The 18,693-nt window shown below is 30.8% G+C and overlaps 2 protein-coding genes across 2 annotated transcripts; one reads left to right on the forward strand and one right to left on the reverse strand.

Annotated features, from left to right (window-relative positions):
* The first annotated feature begins 3,791 nt into the window (after positions 1 to 3,791).
* On the forward strand, positions 3,792 to 9,387 carry LOC101488803 (uncharacterized). Its single transcript, XM_004507866.4, has 3 exons — positions 3,792 to 4,354; positions 4,940 to 6,181; positions 8,724 to 9,387. The coding sequence occupies exons 1-3, from the start codon at positions 3,813 to 3,815 to the stop codon at positions 9,328 to 9,330; spliced, it is 2,391 nt and encodes a 796-aa protein (XP_004507923.2). The 5' UTR covers positions 3,792 to 3,812; the 3' UTR covers positions 9,331 to 9,387.
* Positions 9,388 to 9,515: 128 nt separating this feature from the next.
* On the reverse strand, positions 9,516 to 11,550 carry LOC105852464 (uncharacterized). The gene is made up of 2 exons (XM_012717984.3): positions 10,199 to 11,550; positions 9,516 to 9,825 (listed from the first exon to the last, which is right to left on the reverse strand). The coding sequence occupies exons 1-2, from the start codon at positions 10,400 to 10,402 to the stop codon at positions 9,673 to 9,675; spliced, it is 357 nt and encodes a 118-aa protein (XP_012573438.1). The 5' UTR covers positions 10,403 to 11,550; the 3' UTR covers positions 9,516 to 9,672.
* Positions 11,551 to 18,693: the final 7,143 nt, after the last annotated feature.

The following is an 18,693-nucleotide window of genomic DNA, read 5'->3' on the forward strand; positions in this document are numbered from 1 at the left end:
GATACTGCGTTGCTCTATAGAATGAATAATCAATCTTCCTGCTATGAAATCTTTTTACTGCTTTTACTAGCTGATTGTGATAGACCAATTTGCTTTATAAGGTAATTTCTCTTATGGAATCCACCCATCTTCCTTTTCCTGTAGCCAATGCTGTAATAAATAACAGAAGCATGATTTTGAGATTCTTTTTCCTTTCTTCTTTCACTTGATTTGTTTTAATTGTTAAAATTGAAGAAACTCATCAATTATAAGTCAACTGCAACATCATTTCTTTGAATTGAACATAAGAAAACCTGCATACTCCTACTGTATATTGACATGCCGAGCATGTAATATTCCTCAGTAAGGATTAATTTTGCACGTTTTCATGAGTTAAGGAAGTTGTATCAGTATGTTTGAATGCAGGAGTATTCTGCACATGACTCATTGTTGAAGGCAGGTTATTGAATTTTAGCCCTTTCACTGATCTATAGTTACAACACTGACGGAAGTCAGTTATACAAATTTCATACTATGTCCCTCTCTTCTAGTTCCATTTGTTTGTCCACTCTGCAAACTACTGGCATCAAAATTATGTCATCTTGCCTCTCACTTATGAAATTGTGGCTAAGGGGTAATAGCATACCTATTTTCTTCCATTTGATAAAAGGGTGCTATGTTTGAGACCTATGTACACTTCCTGTTCTAAGAAAAAGTCTTCTCCCTAAGTACATGTAGATAAATATTCTCAGCCTGACAGAGACACTTCCCTTATCATTCCAACAAAGTACCACTTGAAGAAAATCCTTGCTGATAGTAAATTGCTTGAAAATTGAAATGGTACTTGGCATGGTGGTTGGTACACATTTTTGCTAAGCAGAAGTGTGATGGACAGGTAGCAGAGGAAAACTATGTAGTCAAAGTTACGATCTGAGTTTGCAGAAAGCTAATGAATGGGGAAAGCACTATTCTGAAATTCGTAATTTGATACCTGTTTCAATTATCTTGAAATTGTGGAGGACACAGAAATTAAACTTTGATAGTTTGGAAACCAGTCAATAAAATAACACTCGGTTATTGAGAAACACTTGGTCATTATGGAAAACGGAACAACTTGCACAAAACACTTGGTCATTATTGAAATTGATCCTTAATTTGAATATATAATTTATAACTTTAGATTTTAAATGTAATTTTTGTATCAAAATTTATTATGAATTATCTTTTACACGAATGCTTTAGAGCGTAAATAATATTACATTCAGTTTATTTTTAACTAAAATTATTTTACATTAGAAATTCATTTAAAATTAAATTTTCTCACTGCTCAATTAAACACAAACTAAGTTATAGACGGTTTTCTCACTGCTCATGTAAACACAAACTAAGTTTTAGACGGTTTTCTCACTAGCCTATTTTACACAATGAATGTACGATAATTAAACATGGTCAAATAGAACACCACTAGCCCAAAACACATTACAGATACATACAAAAGTCTATTGTGAAAAACCCAAATTACACGCTCGAAAATAAAACAATATGAAGACAAGCGTGGCATTAAGAGCATGAAATCTGCTAAAACTATTCTCTACACTAGAACCGGCCAACATCACACCTAGCACTAAAGAAAAATCAGTAAACGAGGGTGTGGTCCAATAGTAAAAGGACAAAGTAAAGAGAGCCTCCATGATGGAGGGAATAGAGTTACAGAGATCTGGAGAAGATAACTATGTTTGCCATGTGAGAATGAATCTTAAAAGAGAAGAGATTATCTCTTTTTCTTATTGAGATGGGAGATCATTTATTGAAAACGTATTGAAACATGTTTGAATCACAATTCTCGCATTCCGATTGTTTCCACAATAAAAAATAGAAGCAATTTTATTTAGAGTTTTCCCAAATTCACATTCATATAGTAAAAGATAATTCTCTAAACATAAGCATCCTACATAGTCAAAATTCATTTTGATTGCAAACAATACATACATTTAGTGTATATTTTATTTCATGATACTCAAGCTACTTTTGTCGATCCAAACTAAATACTAAACATACACCTAATACAGATTTAATGAATTTCCTTTGATAATTGCATTAACATGAAGGTGTATTTGCGTAAAATAAATACGAAGGAGTATTTGAGAAAGAAAAATGTTCGATATCACGAAAAATCCTTAATAGATAGGTTCTTTTTTTTTTTTTTTTTTTTTTTTTAATATTACATTCAGTTTATTTTTAACTAAAATTATTTTACATTAGAAATTCATTTAAAATTAAATTTTCTCACTGCTCAATTAAACACAAACTAAGTTATAGACGGTTTTCTCACTGCTCATGTAAACACAAACTAAGTTTTAGACGGTTTTCTCACTAGCCTATTTTACACAATGAATGTACGATAATTAAACATGGTCAAATAGAACACCACTAGCCCAAAACACATTACAGATACATACAAAAGTCTATTGTGAAAAACCCAAATTACACGCTCGAAAATAAAACAATATGAAGACAAGCGTGGCATTAAGAGCATGAAATCTGCTAAAACTATTCTCTACACTAGAACCGGCCAACATCACACCTAGCACTAAAGAAAAATCAGTAAACGAGGGTGTGGTCCAATAGTAAAAGGACAAAGTAAAGAGAGCCTCCATGATGGAGGGAATAGAGTTACAGAGATCTGGAGAAGATAACTATGTTTGCCATGTGAGAATGAATCTTAAAAGAGAAGAGATTATCTCTTTTTCTTATTGAGATGGGAGATCATTTATTGAAAACGTATTGAAACATGTTTGAATCACAATTCTCGCATTCCGATTGTTTCCACAATAAAAAATAGAAGCAATTTTATTTAGAGTTTTCCCAAATTCACATTCATATAGTAAAAGATAATTCTCTAAACATAAGCATCCTACATAGTCAAAATTCATTTTGATTGCAAACAATACATACATTTAGTGTATATTTTATTTCATGATACTCAAGCTACTTTTGTCGATCCAAACTAAATACTAAACATACACCTAATACAGATTTAATGAATTTCCTTTGATAATTGCATTAACATGAAGGTGTATTTGCGTAAAATAAATACGAAGGAGTATTTGAGAAAGAAAAATGTTCGATATCACGAAAAATCCTTAATAGATAGGTTCTTTTTTTTTTTTTTTTTTTTTTTTTTTTTTTTTTTTTTTTTTTTTTTTTTTTTTTTTTTTTTTTTTTTTTTTTTTTTTTTTTTTTTTTTTTTTTTTTTTTTTTTTTTTTTTTTTTTTTTTTTTTTTTTTTTTTTTTTTTTTTTTTTTTTTTTTTTTTTTTTTTTTTTTTGTTTTTTTTTTTTTTTTTTTTTTTTTTTTTTTTGTCTTAACATTTAGCAATGCTGTTTGAAAAATATTTTACGGCATTGAAATCGAAATCAAAGTATTCATATTTTTGAGTGCAAATTGAAAATGTTGCTGAAGGTGAAATGAACATTTTGATAGATTACTAAAAAATTTGGCTATTCTAAAATAAAAAATTGTTATGAAGAATAAATCAATTATTAATATTTGGTTATAATCTCTACATAAATTACTTAATTTCAATTCATATTTTCCCCGATCTTTTAATTTTCTCTATTTCTTCTAATTTTATTTAATTTTATAATTATTTTTGTTAAATTGAAAATTTATATTATATAAATTATGCACAATTCTAAAATTATTTAGACTATTAATGTTAACATTGTTTAAAAAAGAAGTTAATATAAATTTTGAATTTAAAATAAAAAATTCGAAAAAAAAATAGAGATAATTGAGATGATAAGTGAAATGATTATTCAAATTAGGCTATTAATGTCGGCCTCCGTTCCGTGGATCGTGAGAATAGTGCAACTGCAAGAAGAAATAATGAAGAAGCATGCAGTTGTAGCTGCTGCCGGCGGTAATAGGAAAAGGAAACACTCTTCTTTTTGTAACCGTCAAGTCTCCGATCTCAACACCTTATTCGCTTTCTTACTCGCATCCCTCTCCAATTCCAATTCCAATTCCAATTCCACTCTTCCCTTCATCAACAAATGCTTATCCCAATTTCACTCTTCATTTCTTTCCAATTCCTCACTCACACCCATCCTCGCCTTGCTTCCAACTCTCCTCGCTTCCTCACACTCCCAAATCGCACGCCGCGCCGCACGTATCATCGGCTCTGCCTCCCTTGTTTCCCTCGAAATCAACCAACAAATTGCCACCGATTCTCAAACGGTCAAGGCGTTAATCTCTCTGTTGGATAATCCTAATAAAAAGGTTCTCTTTTCTGCTTGCAATGCCGTTTTGGATTTGTCCACCACCACTTTCGCGAAACAACAACTTATCAACTTCTATGCATTGCGCAAACTAATGTAAGCATTTTGCATTTACTTTTACTTTTATCCTTCAATCTTTTATGTCTCTCTTTGGTTAATTAAGCGCTTATGCATAATCCATTAGGGCTTCTTTGGATTGACTCATTTCACTTCATTTGCACTTGTGAGTCCGTTTGAGACACTACTTGAGAGAGCTTATACAAAACATAATATGACATGTCCATAACATAGGATAGCTTATGAAGATTTATAGCTTTTATGAGAAAGCTTGACTTTATTTTATCTTTGTTATAGAAATAGCTTATAGATATGCATTTATATGATAAATGCTTATGTGGGATGCACTTAATTAAGTTGTTTATCTAAACGTCGCCTAAGTGTTGTTTTATATAAGCCATAAGTTGTTTTTTGTAAACCATGCTTATGTAAATAAGCTGACTGTCATAAGTTTTTTCTATAAACTCTCTTGAATAGTCTCATAAGTGCTTATGTTAGTAGATAAACTCAAATAAGTCAATTCAAACAAATCTTATTTATAGCTCTTGAAACTTATGTCTATCTAGAAAAGTAAAATCCTACACTTGAAATTTTGTTATATTGGATATATTGAAAATTCCTTAGGTTTGTGTTTCTTCAGATTTTTAAGCGTGTGGAATCTGTCTGTTTATGGTCTGAGAGAAATGAAAGTTTTCACTCTCTTCAGATTGGGATTAGGGAAGATGAACTATCTGTGGCTTTACTCAGTGCAATTATTGTTCTTCTCAATGCCTGTGATCTTGAACAACTACATAATATCCCCATAAGCCTTTGTGATGCATTCTTGAGCATTCTAAAACAGATAAGGGCAAATGCTTGTCGTCATTTGGTAATCAGAGGTGCTGTGAAATCTGATGAAGAAGGACAACTTTGCAAGAGTAACATTGGAGTTAGTGATCTCGCAGAAAGCATTTTTAGGCTTTCTGTTAATGCTTCACAACTTACTGTCTCATTGCCATTTGAAGTTGTCCGAAGAGGTCTTTTCGGCACGAGCGACATTAGTTTTGAAGATTTTATGTCCAATTACTGGGAGGTTTCGCCTTTTCTTCTGACAAGGACATCAGGGGATCTAAATGTGAATGATATGTTTAGCCCATTTATTCAATCTTTGAACTGGAATGGGAGTGTTCCTTCCCTCCTTCATTCAATTCTTCAAGGTCTTGTGTCTTGTTTTCCTATTGCTTCAGAGGAGCAAAACATCCTCAATTTTGTGAATGAGGTGAAAGATAAACTTGGTTGTCCTATAAACTACCAGCAGGATATACGAGTTGTAAAAACTGAGAGCCAATCAAGAAAAGAGACACATTACTTTCAGGAATTTTATCCGGAAGGCTGTATGAAACCTCTATATTTGACTACTGAAGATGTCTTAAAGTGTGAGCAAGCTTATAAAGAGGGTTATACTGTTGCTCTGCGTGGTCTGGAGTTTCGATATCAGAGTATTGCTGCTATTGCAGATGCATTAGCACTTATGTTTGGCCAACCTTCAGTAGGTGCCAACTTGTACTTAACACCACCTAATTCTCAGGGGTTGGCCTGCCACTTTGATGATCACTGCGTTTTTGTCTGCCAGATTTTTGGCTCCAAGAAGTGGACAGTATTTTCTCGACCCAGTCAGCTGCTACCCCGCTTATATGATAGTCTCAGTGGCTCTGATGTTGACTATATGAAAGCTGGTAGAAGAGAGTTCTTTCTCAGGGAGGGTGATGTATTGTATATTCCCAGAGGTTTTCCACATGAGGCTTATACAAATTATGGTGTTGATGATGGTTCTCCTGGATTTTCGTTGCATGTTACACTCAGTATTGAGGTCGAACCTCCTTTCGAGTAAGTAAATGTTAAACAATTTTTTTTATTGGTTACAATAAGCTTTAGTTATGATGATTTGGGTTATAACTTATAAAAGTTCCCTTCGTTCTTTTCCAATTACAACTTTATTAAGTTTACCATAGCCCCGTTTCTTTTTTTTTTCCCTGTGGTTTTTCTTTTTCGTATAAAATTTGAGTTCTATTAATTATACTTTTTGTCATGTGATGGAAATGACAATGTTTGACTAGATGATGGTCAGATTTCGCGTGGTAAGGAAAAATCTGAGTGTGCCCCTTTCTTTCGGAAAAATAAAAGAAAAAACAAATAATTTATAACATCTTAAGTCGATCTAATTCATCTGAATTGTTCAAGAAGGAAGAATTCCCTGATGAAGAATAATGGATAAAACCTTAGAGAATAAATTAGCAAAAACTCAGTTCACAACTGATTTTGTAGATTGTGGAATTGTGGGCCATTTCATTTCACGTTAGAGCAAAGTGCTTTTAATTGCAAAAGTATGGATTATGGTTTTAGCATCAAAGTTTTCACAGTAGGTGTGCTGTGTGCAAACAGGCTACTACCAGTATTGAGTGTAGAAAATTAGATAGTGTCCGTCTAGGTAGTCAAGTACTTATGTGTAGATCCACCAGAGGAAGGAGGCCTATGCCATGCCAGCAATTGGTGGTTGGATTAAGTGGTTTCTTGCCAGCGCTGTCTTCCATTGATAGTGGATGCCAAACCAATGTGTGGTCAGTGGCTGATGATAAAAATGAGGGTTTTGTTGCTGAGGATTTTTGAATTCCACGGAATGCTTTAATTTGTTCTGGAAGTACTTTCCATTTAGAAAATTGTGAAAAAGAATTACACCAAATATAGTGAATAAAATCTTTCAGAAATTATTTCTGCTAAATTATTAAACTTTAGTCATGGGGCTTCTTTAATGCCTATATTGCAGTTTCCCCTATCTGGTGCAATTTTGACTTTTCGCTGGTTAATGCTTCGTATTTTTTTTTACCATAAGTGTTATTGCTACAATGGATTGGTTTGATTTAATATGATATTACAATATCCTACCTATTGCTTCAGGCTAGTGTGTTTATATGCTAGGAAGAAAAGGGCCCATTGGCAATCTCTCATGCTCACAGGTGAAGGTTGTCTGTGTACTGTCAAATATAATGTGTCTATTGTATGCCTATATGAAGGCAGTGAATTCATGTTTTCATTCTTACAACATGTCATTTCACAAATACTAAGATAATATCATTTTCAATTTTTTCTATTCTGTGTAAAAATAAGAGATGTTCTGAAAAAAATTCCACATTGCTCAGTCGGCAATCTTACTAGTCCACTATCATTGGCAAACATGCTTATATTAAACTAATCATTATTACATCTTTGTGTTTCCGTTCCTATTCAGTCAAAGCTGGTCTTCTTTGTCTAATTGGCACTAGTAAGTCCATCAGTCTGTGTATGATGGCCATAATCATGGGCGGACCAATGTTCACGTGGAGGGGGCAGCTTCACTGCACCCCATAAATGATATTTTTATATAGTTAGTCCAATCCAATGTGAAAGGATTATACATAAGTTTTAATATTTGTGCTGTTTATACTCCCAACTAAGTATTGCTATTCCGCTGCAGACCATAAGTTTGATTGGTTGGTTACCAAATAACCATGGAGTATGACTATGAGACAGCCTAATGAGCTTATCGGTTTAACCACTAATAGTGGCAGAGTTTGGTTTGTTTTGACGCATCACGAAATAATGCTTCGTCCAACGCTTCTTGTTCCTTTGCAATAATTTCTCATATTTTTCATAGATTCCATGAATGGTGAATACATTTATTTTTAATTTTCTTTTCTTCAAGCTGTTCTTGTATAGCACTATATCGACTGATAAAAGAAAATCATTTAATAGATGTTATGGAATCAGAAAGCTGAAACAATGCATGTGGAGTGACCCACACTAAAATCAATTATTAAAAATTAGACAAGTGTGTCTGCAGGACACTGGGGCAAGCTTTCAGAGACCCATGTCTATCGAAAGCTGATTCATGGACCAGATTTTATAGTGTTTAATTTACCTCAATTATTACCCTATTGATAAGGATGAGTATAATATTATCAACCTTTCATCTTCCTACTGGTTTGTCCTCAAGCCCTGCATGAAGAGAATGAAACTTGGACTTACTATGCTTGGTTATGAGAGATATGTTATGTCTAGGTTTCTTTTATTTGGGAAGATTATTTAATCATTAGGTCTGTATTAATTTATAATTTTTGTTTTTCTTTTCCGTCGATTGTATTTGATTGCCAGCTTTATGTTATATTTGAATTCAAATTGATAATTGTACTTGCAAATAAGGGAAGTGATTGAAGAGACACTAAGCACTCTAGGGTCCTACACTTTGTTAATGGAGCAACTGCATCACTGCAATGAAATATTGTACTTGCTACTTAGAGTTAACAATATTGTAGCACATATTAAAAAAAACTTGTTATCTCTCTGGTGATTTGGATATCCCGATTTCACTCATTCTATATCACTCTAAAAACAGGTGGGAAGGAGTAGCTCATTTTGCTCTGCATTGCTGGAGTGGAAACTGGAAAAGACCATGTTATGATTGCGTTAACTCTCTGTCTCAAAAACTTGATCTTGTGTCTTTGAATCTTTTACATGTTGCCATTGGGATTATTGGCACTTCTGATCCTAGTTTTCGGAAAGCATGCTTGAGTGCTGCAGTTTCCTTGCCGCCAGATGTTTATGATAGGCTTATTCAGAATCAGAGAAACATTTTTCTCCACTTGATTGATAATATTCGGAACGAATGTAGATTCTCAGAAGTGCTGAGTAACATAGAGGTTGCAATTCAGAAAAATAAAGACCCATTTGAGCAAATCCAATGGCTTTGGGATCTTCATAAGGAAAAAGAGGCCAAAAGTGGATACAACACAGATAAATCTTCCATTATTGAAGATTTAAGCTTTTTGTGTGCTAAACACAACGACAAGTTAGAAGCTTCTTTTTTGAATGTGAAGTCTAGGTTTTGTAGTGAGGTGGTATTTGAGGATGTTGTAACTAGTCACAGGGCGCTTCTTCAGAAGTATAAAAAGACAAGAAGGCAATATATTAATGGGATGATTTCACTTCATGATAAATTGTAATATTGTTGTTTTATTTTATTTAAATTTCCCCCGCTTTGGCAAGGATTTGCTGAATCATATTCCTCTAGTAGAATGCTTGATATCAGTAGCGTCTTAGCGACCAACTCATCAGTTTTAGTATGTTTTTTCAACTATATATAGCTTACAAGTTATGTAGGGATGTATTGGGCAAACTAGATGAGCAATGAAAATGAACCATGTCATCAGCTCAAGTATATAAGCAAAACTATTTTTCTCTCCCCACATACACAGTGCTGTCAGTGCATTACATTTATATACTGATAAGAACTAGAATACATGTCTCTTCATAAATCTTCAACAAATCAAAATTAAATCTGCGGCCTATGGTGTTGGATGTTTAGGAGTTGGATGAGTTGTTACTCCATGGTAATCTGTATGATAGATAAGATCATGAGGACTGTAACTGTTGCTGGTAATTTCTTGTGTTGTGAAATCTGCTTTGGCAGGGGTACTTTCCATTGCCTCGTCTGCTACCTGCATATTATACACCCATGTTCCAGAAATTCCAGAAAGAAATGGAAACAATAAGGCAAGAGGGGCATGGTGGACTTGAATTAGTCGGGGAAAGAACACAGTCAAAGGATATCTACTGATGGATGATGATTGTACGACTCTTATTCTGATTTTACTAAATCGACTTTAAAATACTCATCAGAATATGAGTCGTTCGATTTTTATCAAATGTTCAAGATCCACGACTGCTTGATTGCATAAAATCCAAGGTGTATGAACACACTAAGGAGAGGGAGAAGACTTGCAGTCGAAATTTGATTTGTAGTAAGTTGCATCTTATTGCTTTTCTTTTCAGTATTTACTCTTTAAGATGATTAAGTAGGGATAGACATACCTGGGTTTCATGATATTTGTGGTCATGCCCAGGAGCTGGCATGCTCAACTTCCTTGCTGGCATAAAGTCTAGAGAATAGCTATAGCCTGTGTGTTGAGAGATGGAATACCAAGAGAGTGCGAGAAGGCAGTATAGAAGAAAGATGGAAGAACTCATCATGTGATGAAAATCAGGTTTGCTTGCTACATAGGGAAAGTTGTTCATTGCTTCAAAACATTATATAGAAGAGCATGGAAAGTGTATTTCAAAGGGAAGTGATGGAGGAAGGAAAAAAAATGCAATTATTGATTAAGGAGCTGGGAAACATGCTTTGACCTGTGTCCCACAGCTCTAGTGCTTATGTTGGAATGTTCTCTCTCTCTCTATCATGATATGATTTAGTGAAAATAGGTCTATTTCTCCCTGTAAACAAAGAAAATAAGTATTGTTCACATGCATGTCTCATGCCAAATGAAACCATACTGCTACATCATCAGCTCATGTCTTGTCCTCAACAATAAAGATTGGTTGTGATATGTCATCCTTTGGCTGTTATATCTAGGTGATATCTTACCCTCTCTAAATATCTTGCACGTTTTGTTTGTATCTTTATCCATTTGTTAATTGGTTGGATTTAGTCAAGGCCTACCTTCTAAACTCAGAATCTCCTATCCTTTCAACTATTGTATACCTCAATTATTTTTCATTTTTAGTAGGAGTAAGTGTCCACCAACTAACTATTGGTTCTACACTTGCACTTGGTGACTCAGTTCTATTTGGTGTAGAAACTATTACTTCGTTTTGACAATTGGTTTAGTTTTTATCAAAATCTAGCAGCTAGATGACACCGGTGAAGTGGTTGCAGTGTCGTTGAATTTGGATGTAAAATTCACCTGGATTAACATACATCTAGATGCAATAGTTCTGCAGCAGCTATACAGGATCTAAGTTCCAGATATGTCAAGAATCGGACTAACCCAAGAAGTCAAGTTGGTGAATGATTTCAATCATCAAGGGACTCACAATTGTCAATGCAAATAAAGCATAATATTCAATCCACAATTATGTATGTCTAAATTGAGGAGCAAGATTGATCGGATCATGTTATGTTTTTGTCTATGTGTCCCATTTGACCAGGGTGGGGTTGGGCTTGGGAATGAAAAGACATATCAAATGTAATTAGTAACATGAATCAATGATATGGGAACACTTCCCCTAATTTGATGTTTACAAATAAAGTTTGAATCAAAATGGAAGCTCTAAACAGCATGATGAGGAAACAAAAACTGTTTGTCTTTATTTGTTAACCATGATATAGATGCGAAGTACCCACATAATTTAATGGTGAATAATTTTTGTCTGGGGAATCTAGTTGATCACATTTAGCGATATCTTAACTCTTGACCACATATTTCTATCTACAAGACTCTTGAGACCATGCTTAAAGAATTTGAGTTGAGTTCGAAAGCATGTGTTTGATCCTCCTATTTTCTAACTTTTGACGTTCTGTCCATTTCTTTTACAGTGACGTAACCTTCAATCTAAGCAACTTAACAGCTTTCCACACCATTTCATATTGAAAGATGAAACATCAAGACATCAGTTGTACAGTTTGGGTCTACACCACATGGACCAAATTAGGAGTCGATTACCTAACATGGTCCGAAGATAACAAAGTAGCAACAAAACACGAGCCCTCATGGTAGTAAAATGTCAGTGTGATAAATCTTATGTTAGCAACATTACTGTTTGATGCTAACAGTAAAAACAAGGATAAAATATATATTTTAGAAAGATTGTTTTCTCACTCCTAATTCTTCTTAAAATTCTTCAAATTTTATTAGAGTTGACTAATTTAGAAGTGTATTTTACATGTTTGAGTTAATTAATCCGGATGTATATCTTTGTATGTTTAAGAATATTGAAATAACAAGAGAAACACTATTTTCTTTGAGTTTGGTTGAATTCTCAATCTGTAATTTTTACATCAAACTTATTCAATTATGAGCAGGTTGAATTAAGTTTATGAGTCATAAAGTAAACAAAATGTGATTAAATTTAATCACTTGAGATTATATCGCAACAGATTATTCAATAATTAAATAGATTCTCAAAAACAACAAAACAATTAAATCAAATAAATTAACAATAAATTCTTAAATAAAATCCAACAACATATTTTAACTATATATATATATATATATATATATATATATACAAACGGACTCAAACGCCACAAAAGTTAGGCCTCTTGAAACAAAAATTATAATATAGTCCAAATGATTTAAACACCAAGAATTGAAATCGTAAGTTAAATTACCTTTGAATTAACAAACTCGTGAAAGAGTTGCACATTATTAAACAAAAGTGATGTATCAAACTCGACTTGATAAAAAATAATTGAATTATACAGTTTTTTTATAGATCTAATACAAACTATTCAAATAGCTTTAAATGTTGAGCGAACTCTTTTGTGGTGTGTACTTAACATTCATAAATGATAAACATGCGACTCTATATCATTAGATAAAGCACATTAGACTCTCAACCATTGTCAAATTGTCATTCATATAGATCTAATGTTTCGACTCAAAAAGAACAAATGTTAAAGTTGATTCTTCTTCTTCACAATGTGTGACACATTATTATGACCACCATGAAGCACACTCCGAAAAATTAAATTATCCTTTGTTGGAAGATGATTCAAGAAAAGTTTTTACATAACAGACACTCTTCAACTGAGTCACCTTATTCCACACCAAAGAATAGGAAGGAGATGCATTTGATAACAAGTTATATGGATCTTTAACAGTGTAAAGTTCATTCTGACCAAACTAGTAAAGCCATCTATTTGAAATGCATCTTTAACTGTGCACTATGTTATCAAAGTTTTCTTCCATTCAAACAAGTTATGTATCCACTCCCAACTAAAACTCACACCCCCTCACCCCATTGCACCATATCTATATATATATATATATATATATATATATATATATTGTCAATATATTCATTTTAGATTTATGAGTTTAAAATATTAAATCTGTAATCTAAACTGAATATACATGAATTTAAGTGAATTGATTTGAATTAAACTTAAATTTAAACGATTTGAATCAAAATATAGATTAATTTAGTTTAAATAACCTGATTCCCATTTACATCCTCTATGGCTCTATGCATTGTATTTGCTATTCAATTGGCAAGAGTTTCTTTCAACTAAGAAAATCTTATGATTTGGACTCGATTTTTGTTACGGATAGCATAAAAAGTAATAAGAAAAAATTGAGCTGAATATAGACTATAACTTTTCATATTAGGAGTCTTTGTTTTTACGTTCTTCCTAACTCTTTGGTAGAGTTTCTTAGGAGTTGAATCCCTGTAGTTTATGAGATCTTAGTTGAGGTGCATTCATAAATGAGTTGTGATTAGAATTATGAAGATACCAATTCTACAATAATTTTAATTATTAATGATATGACGTAATTTTTCCCCGTAAAAAAATGGTTTTAATCACAAAAGTCTAACCAACGTAACTCTTTTATTATGAATTCACTTTACACTCATTTCAAATCAAAATAAATTTTACAAAATTAATATAATCAAAAAGTAGTTTTGTAAACACCAAAAACATATCAAATATGTAATTAAAGTGTACACTTTGAATTTTGAAAATTTGTAATAATATATTTATTTTCCGACAATTGTAAATTTTTTTTTCACTTTATGTCAAACATGAGATTGCGCGTATGACAATTATAGAGTACACATATAATTTTTTGAATAGATTAATTTTGTGGATATAGTTATAATTATCAATTAAAATTAGATATTTTGCATCCACTGAACTTTGTAGAGATATAAAGTAGAGCGATCATGGTTACTTTAAAGTTTTCAATAATTTTTTTTAAATAACTTATAAAAAAATTACAAAAGGAATCAAATGGATATGTTGCTAAATAACTTCATCTCTCCCAAATTTGTGCACATACTCAATTTGATTCCCTTTCCCTCTATTGTTTCATTTGCAAATGATTATATTTGTATTTATATTTCAAATTTACAGATAAAAATTATAAATATATAATAAAATACTATATTTAACTTATCATTTAAAAATTTTAAAAATTTTGACACCTGAAATTTTTGTTAAGACTCTGGTATTATTTACACCCACGAACCAGAGTATTGAATCTGGTGCGAAACATAGAGTGGAGATATGACAGAAATCCGTCATATGTAGAAATTAATGTTAGAATTATTTGATAATATTTTGCAATCACCTACATAGTTCTCCTATCATAGATTAGAATTATCGTTTCATAGTGAGATCTCACCCCAACAACCCAATTAGTGAGAAATATGTGGCTAAAGAGTATCCACGGCAAAAGCAAAAGTGAATTTATGAAAATTAAAATAGGCAATGACAATGTGGATATGATTGAAATGTAATTTTGAAGGGTTGTGGGGGCAGTGATGAAGAGAGGTCGTTTTGATTAAAAGTTGGTACCATTGCATATAATGTTAAATAGTTATTTTTGAGGAAAATGTGAAAATGAAAAGATAGCAGCATTGCTATTTCTAGCTCGGCACTATATTTTGGCTGCCGTACACGTTGCCGCCTACATTCAAAGCATTTAGTTAGCTGCAAACAAAAATACAATTGACAAAAATAAGTCATTACAAAATCGATTATATTCTTTCTTCTAATATAAAATGTCAGAAAAAGTGCCATTCATTCGATCTATTTTTACATTTCTATGCGTCTCCTTATCAATATGCACTCATATTATACCTTCATAATTCATATGTGAGAATTTATAATTCTCCTATAAACTTTGTAATTTTTAAATTTTAGTTCAAAATAATAAATTAATTTTGATCTATAATAAATTTATGATTTTGAATTTTGTCATGATAATTGTATGCATTTTGTTGATTTAAATATTGTGAATTTGTTTACATATTTATCTTTTTTATTTTAATAATTTTAAATTTATATTTTATAAAAACATTCTATCAATGAGTTTAATTTGTATGCACTATTATTGTAATAAAATTTACATTATTAATAAATTATAATCAATCATGTGAATGAGTTTATAAATAATTATGATAAAAGTCAAATATTATTTAATATTGTGATTAAATGAATAAATATAGTTTGTTTTTAGTGAAAAAAAAAATAGTAAATGTAATTGTTCAGTTTCGATTAACAAAATTAATGATTATTTTCCTTGGTAAAAACAATTATTAAAACTATAAGTTTAGTATAGGTTTTGTGAGTGGGGACTCTTAAGACTATATGATCACACAATTATGATTTTTTAAGGCGGAATTCTCGCGCAATAAACATGTATTTAGGATTTTTTTTATAGGTTACTAGAATGTTCGTCCTCATTCTGTCTTCATATCCGCATTTATAAAAATATTTATGAATTTATTTTTGTATGTGCAACAACTTTAATGTTCATTCTTATACACTTTATGCTTAAAAAAAATCTTATACCCTCTATGCATCTATAGAACCTCTACCCGTGCTATTACCTACAATTTGACGCAAAAGACTAAATAACAACAACAAAAAATATCAAAATTCAATTAAAATATAATCCAAAAATCTTTCAAATTAATTTATAAAATATTATAAATAAAATTATTTAATTAAATTAAAGCATTCAATTAAAATATCAAAGTCAAATATATTTATATATGTGTAAGTGGAAAACACCAAACACTTTAGTACTTATATCCATTCAATTTTGTATATAATTATTTGAATCGGTATTCATAAAATAGATCTTTATCCTATACAATTCTTGTAATTTTTTGCAGGTGATTATAGAGTATGAATCCAATTACATCTCTACATATTATACATGATTATTAATTTATCCTTCTTTATACACCACCCATATGTTTGATATCAACTTCATGAAAAATTTAATTAAGAACAATAATATTAGTCAGTCTTTTGACAATTTGGACGAGAACCAATTTAATTCCTAACAAAATATAATACTTAAATTAATATCTAACAATTAAATATATTCACTCCTGATAAATAATTATTACTAAATTAGTTATTTAACAATTAATTACATATGGAAGACACGTATGTTAAATTTTCCGTCAATGTTTTTTTAATTCCTGGCCATTCATCCTTGAGCACTCTACAATATTCTGCATGATCTGAAATTAGTGTCTTTATTAGAAAATATTGTCAGTAACTAACTAATCCAATTTTAGTAAAATTCAACTGAAAGAGTAATATAATATCACCCAAATAGTCAAGGACATTTTAGCCAAAAATAAAAAAGAGTGATTGGGTCTAATGCCTACAAGAAAAAAGAGATAATACATAATTAATTAATTGCATACGAGCTTGTCATGCAAAAAGTTTGTAGTACAAGAGGATCTAAGTCCTTCACGCATAACGGCATAACCTAAGACTATGCCATCAATGTTTCACCTATAACTCCTTAAAAAGTTATTATAGCTGAATGAAAACAATGAAATCTCTCATACTCTTTTTTTCTTTTGGCCGTAATATGTAGGAATAAACATTTTAGATTCTTGTCTACTTGTCGTCCTTCATGCATGTGGAAGTTGCAATTGTTACAACTTACAACTAGGCGTAGCTAGCATAATTATATTTAAGGCAATTTCTTGAGTGGGGATCACTTTCTTCAATTCCACCCTCTTAAAGTGGCAACAAATAGATGACAAATAAATTAATTGTGATTATAAGTATCTCATCTAGGTTGTCTACAATTTTTAACAAAGACATTTATTCATTTATTCATTTAAATAGGTAGAATATATTGAGAATCGTATAAATTTAATTAGCAAAATTTATAAATTATAAACTTTTGAGTAAACTCGCAATATCTAGTTTAATATATTATAAAACAGTCAAAAGTTTATAAATAAGACAAAATCTATAAATATGATAAAATTGAGATGTTCGAAATACCTACATTTTTGGATGACGACGTCAAAGTCATTGATTAAATACAGATTAGATCGAAACTACTCTACAAATCGCATCAAACGAATGTTGCACTAAGATATAAAATCAAATCAACATTGTACTAATATGATGAAATCACATAAAACAAGAGATAACAAATAAATATATGTGTAAATGACTTATTTAGACCTAAAGGGAAGAAAAAGTAATTTATAGGGATAATTTCAAGTCAAAATTAGTCATAAATCATTCTTCTTTTTGTGGATGAAGATGAAGAAGAAAAGAAAAGAAAAAATGAATGGAACAACTACTATATATGTTTTTTACTTTTGATGTTAATTAGTAATCCGTAGCTCAGATAAATTGAGATATAATAAATAAAAACACATTAGTAGAAAAGAAAATTAATAAAACCTATATTTAATTTAAGATATATTTAATTTAATATAAAAAAAAGTGTAAATGTGGCGTATTGATAATGTATACAATCCTAACAATTCGATCTCCTACAATATATTGTATAATTTTAAAATCAATGATATTTATTTAATTATTTGATATTGTGGCGAATTATGAATGGTAATGGTCTAAATTTTAAACTACAGTGCATTGTCATAAAACATTTAATAGAAACGAAACTTCCAGTCCTACCTGCCTTTCAACGTATAAAGGTTTAATTTAGCTTTTAATCGGTATAAAATTTAGAAATTTGGTTTTCAGTTCTTTAAAAAAAAAATCACATTTTTAATTCCTATAAAATTATTTTACAAGTTGTTTTAGACCTTCCTAAAATTAAACATTCTTCGAATTTTAAAAAATTTAATGACTTTTTATAAGCAAACATGTTTAGAACATTATTAATAGTTCATACACATAAATTTAAAATATTTTAAAATTAGAGTGAATTAAATATAAATTTTTTAAATATCATATTATGAAAATAAAAATACTAAAACTATCAATTTAAAAATCAAAATTTGAAGTCATTTTTTGTAGAATTCTTTTTTATGTTATTGCAAACATGTCTCAAATAAATTATTCAAAAATATATATTAATGTCGCATTAAAGACTAAACTTTTTATATAATAATTTTATAGAGATAAAAAAGTGTGGATTGTTTTTACAGAAATTAAAAATTTATTTAAGCAATGTATCAGATATTAGTATCAGTTTGCCCTTTCCTTAGGTAATTGTACGGGCACATATAATTCATTTCATCACATTTTAGCCGTTTCTTGAATATTAAAAACTCTAATTGATCACTGATCAGTATGGTCCAACCTCAATAATTACCAATTGTATAACAGTGCGTAAAAATTAAATTAGCCCAAATCACTATTTTATGCTTTGGGTTTGGGGGGAGAATATGTAACTCTGATTTTAAACAAACAAACAATCTTAGGTCACAAACTTAAAATCAACGGTCTCCTAAAACAACTTAAATTCAATGGTAAAGACATTTTCTGTAACATTCGGCACGTGTATGTTTCTTAAGAACATGTAATGCAATAGTAAATTTTTTCAGTTTGGGTCTCTATATCA

Source organism: Cicer arietinum, chromosome 7, assembly GCF_000331145.2.
Source record: "Cicer arietinum cultivar CDC Frontier isolate Library 1 chromosome 7, Cicar.CDCFrontier_v2.0, whole genome shotgun sequence".
Lineage (NCBI taxonomy): Eukaryota > Viridiplantae > Streptophyta > Magnoliopsida > Fabales > Fabaceae > Cicer > Cicer arietinum.

Bases quoted from the DNA above. Each gene is read 5' to 3' on its own strand.
- LOC105852464 (XM_012717984.3), bottom strand. From the start codon at position 10,402: ATGAACAACTTTCCCTATGTAGCAAGCAAACCTGATTTTCATCACATG. The intron at 9,826-10,198 runs GTATGTCTATCC...TATAATATGCAG, and splicing joins ACAAATATCATGAAACCCAG to GTAGCAGACGAGGCAATGGA.
- LOC101488803 (XM_004507866.4), top strand. From the start codon at position 3,813: ATGTCGGCCTCCGTTCCGTGGATCGTGAGAATAGTGCAACTGCAAGAA. The intron at 4,355-4,939 runs GTAAGCATTTTG...AAAATTCCTTAG, and splicing joins TATGCATTGCGCAAACTAAT to GTTTGTGTTTCTTCAGATTT. The intron at 6,182-8,723 runs GTAAGTAAATGT...CTCTAAAAACAG, and splicing joins GAGGTCGAACCTCCTTTCGA to GTGGGAAGGAGTAGCTCATT.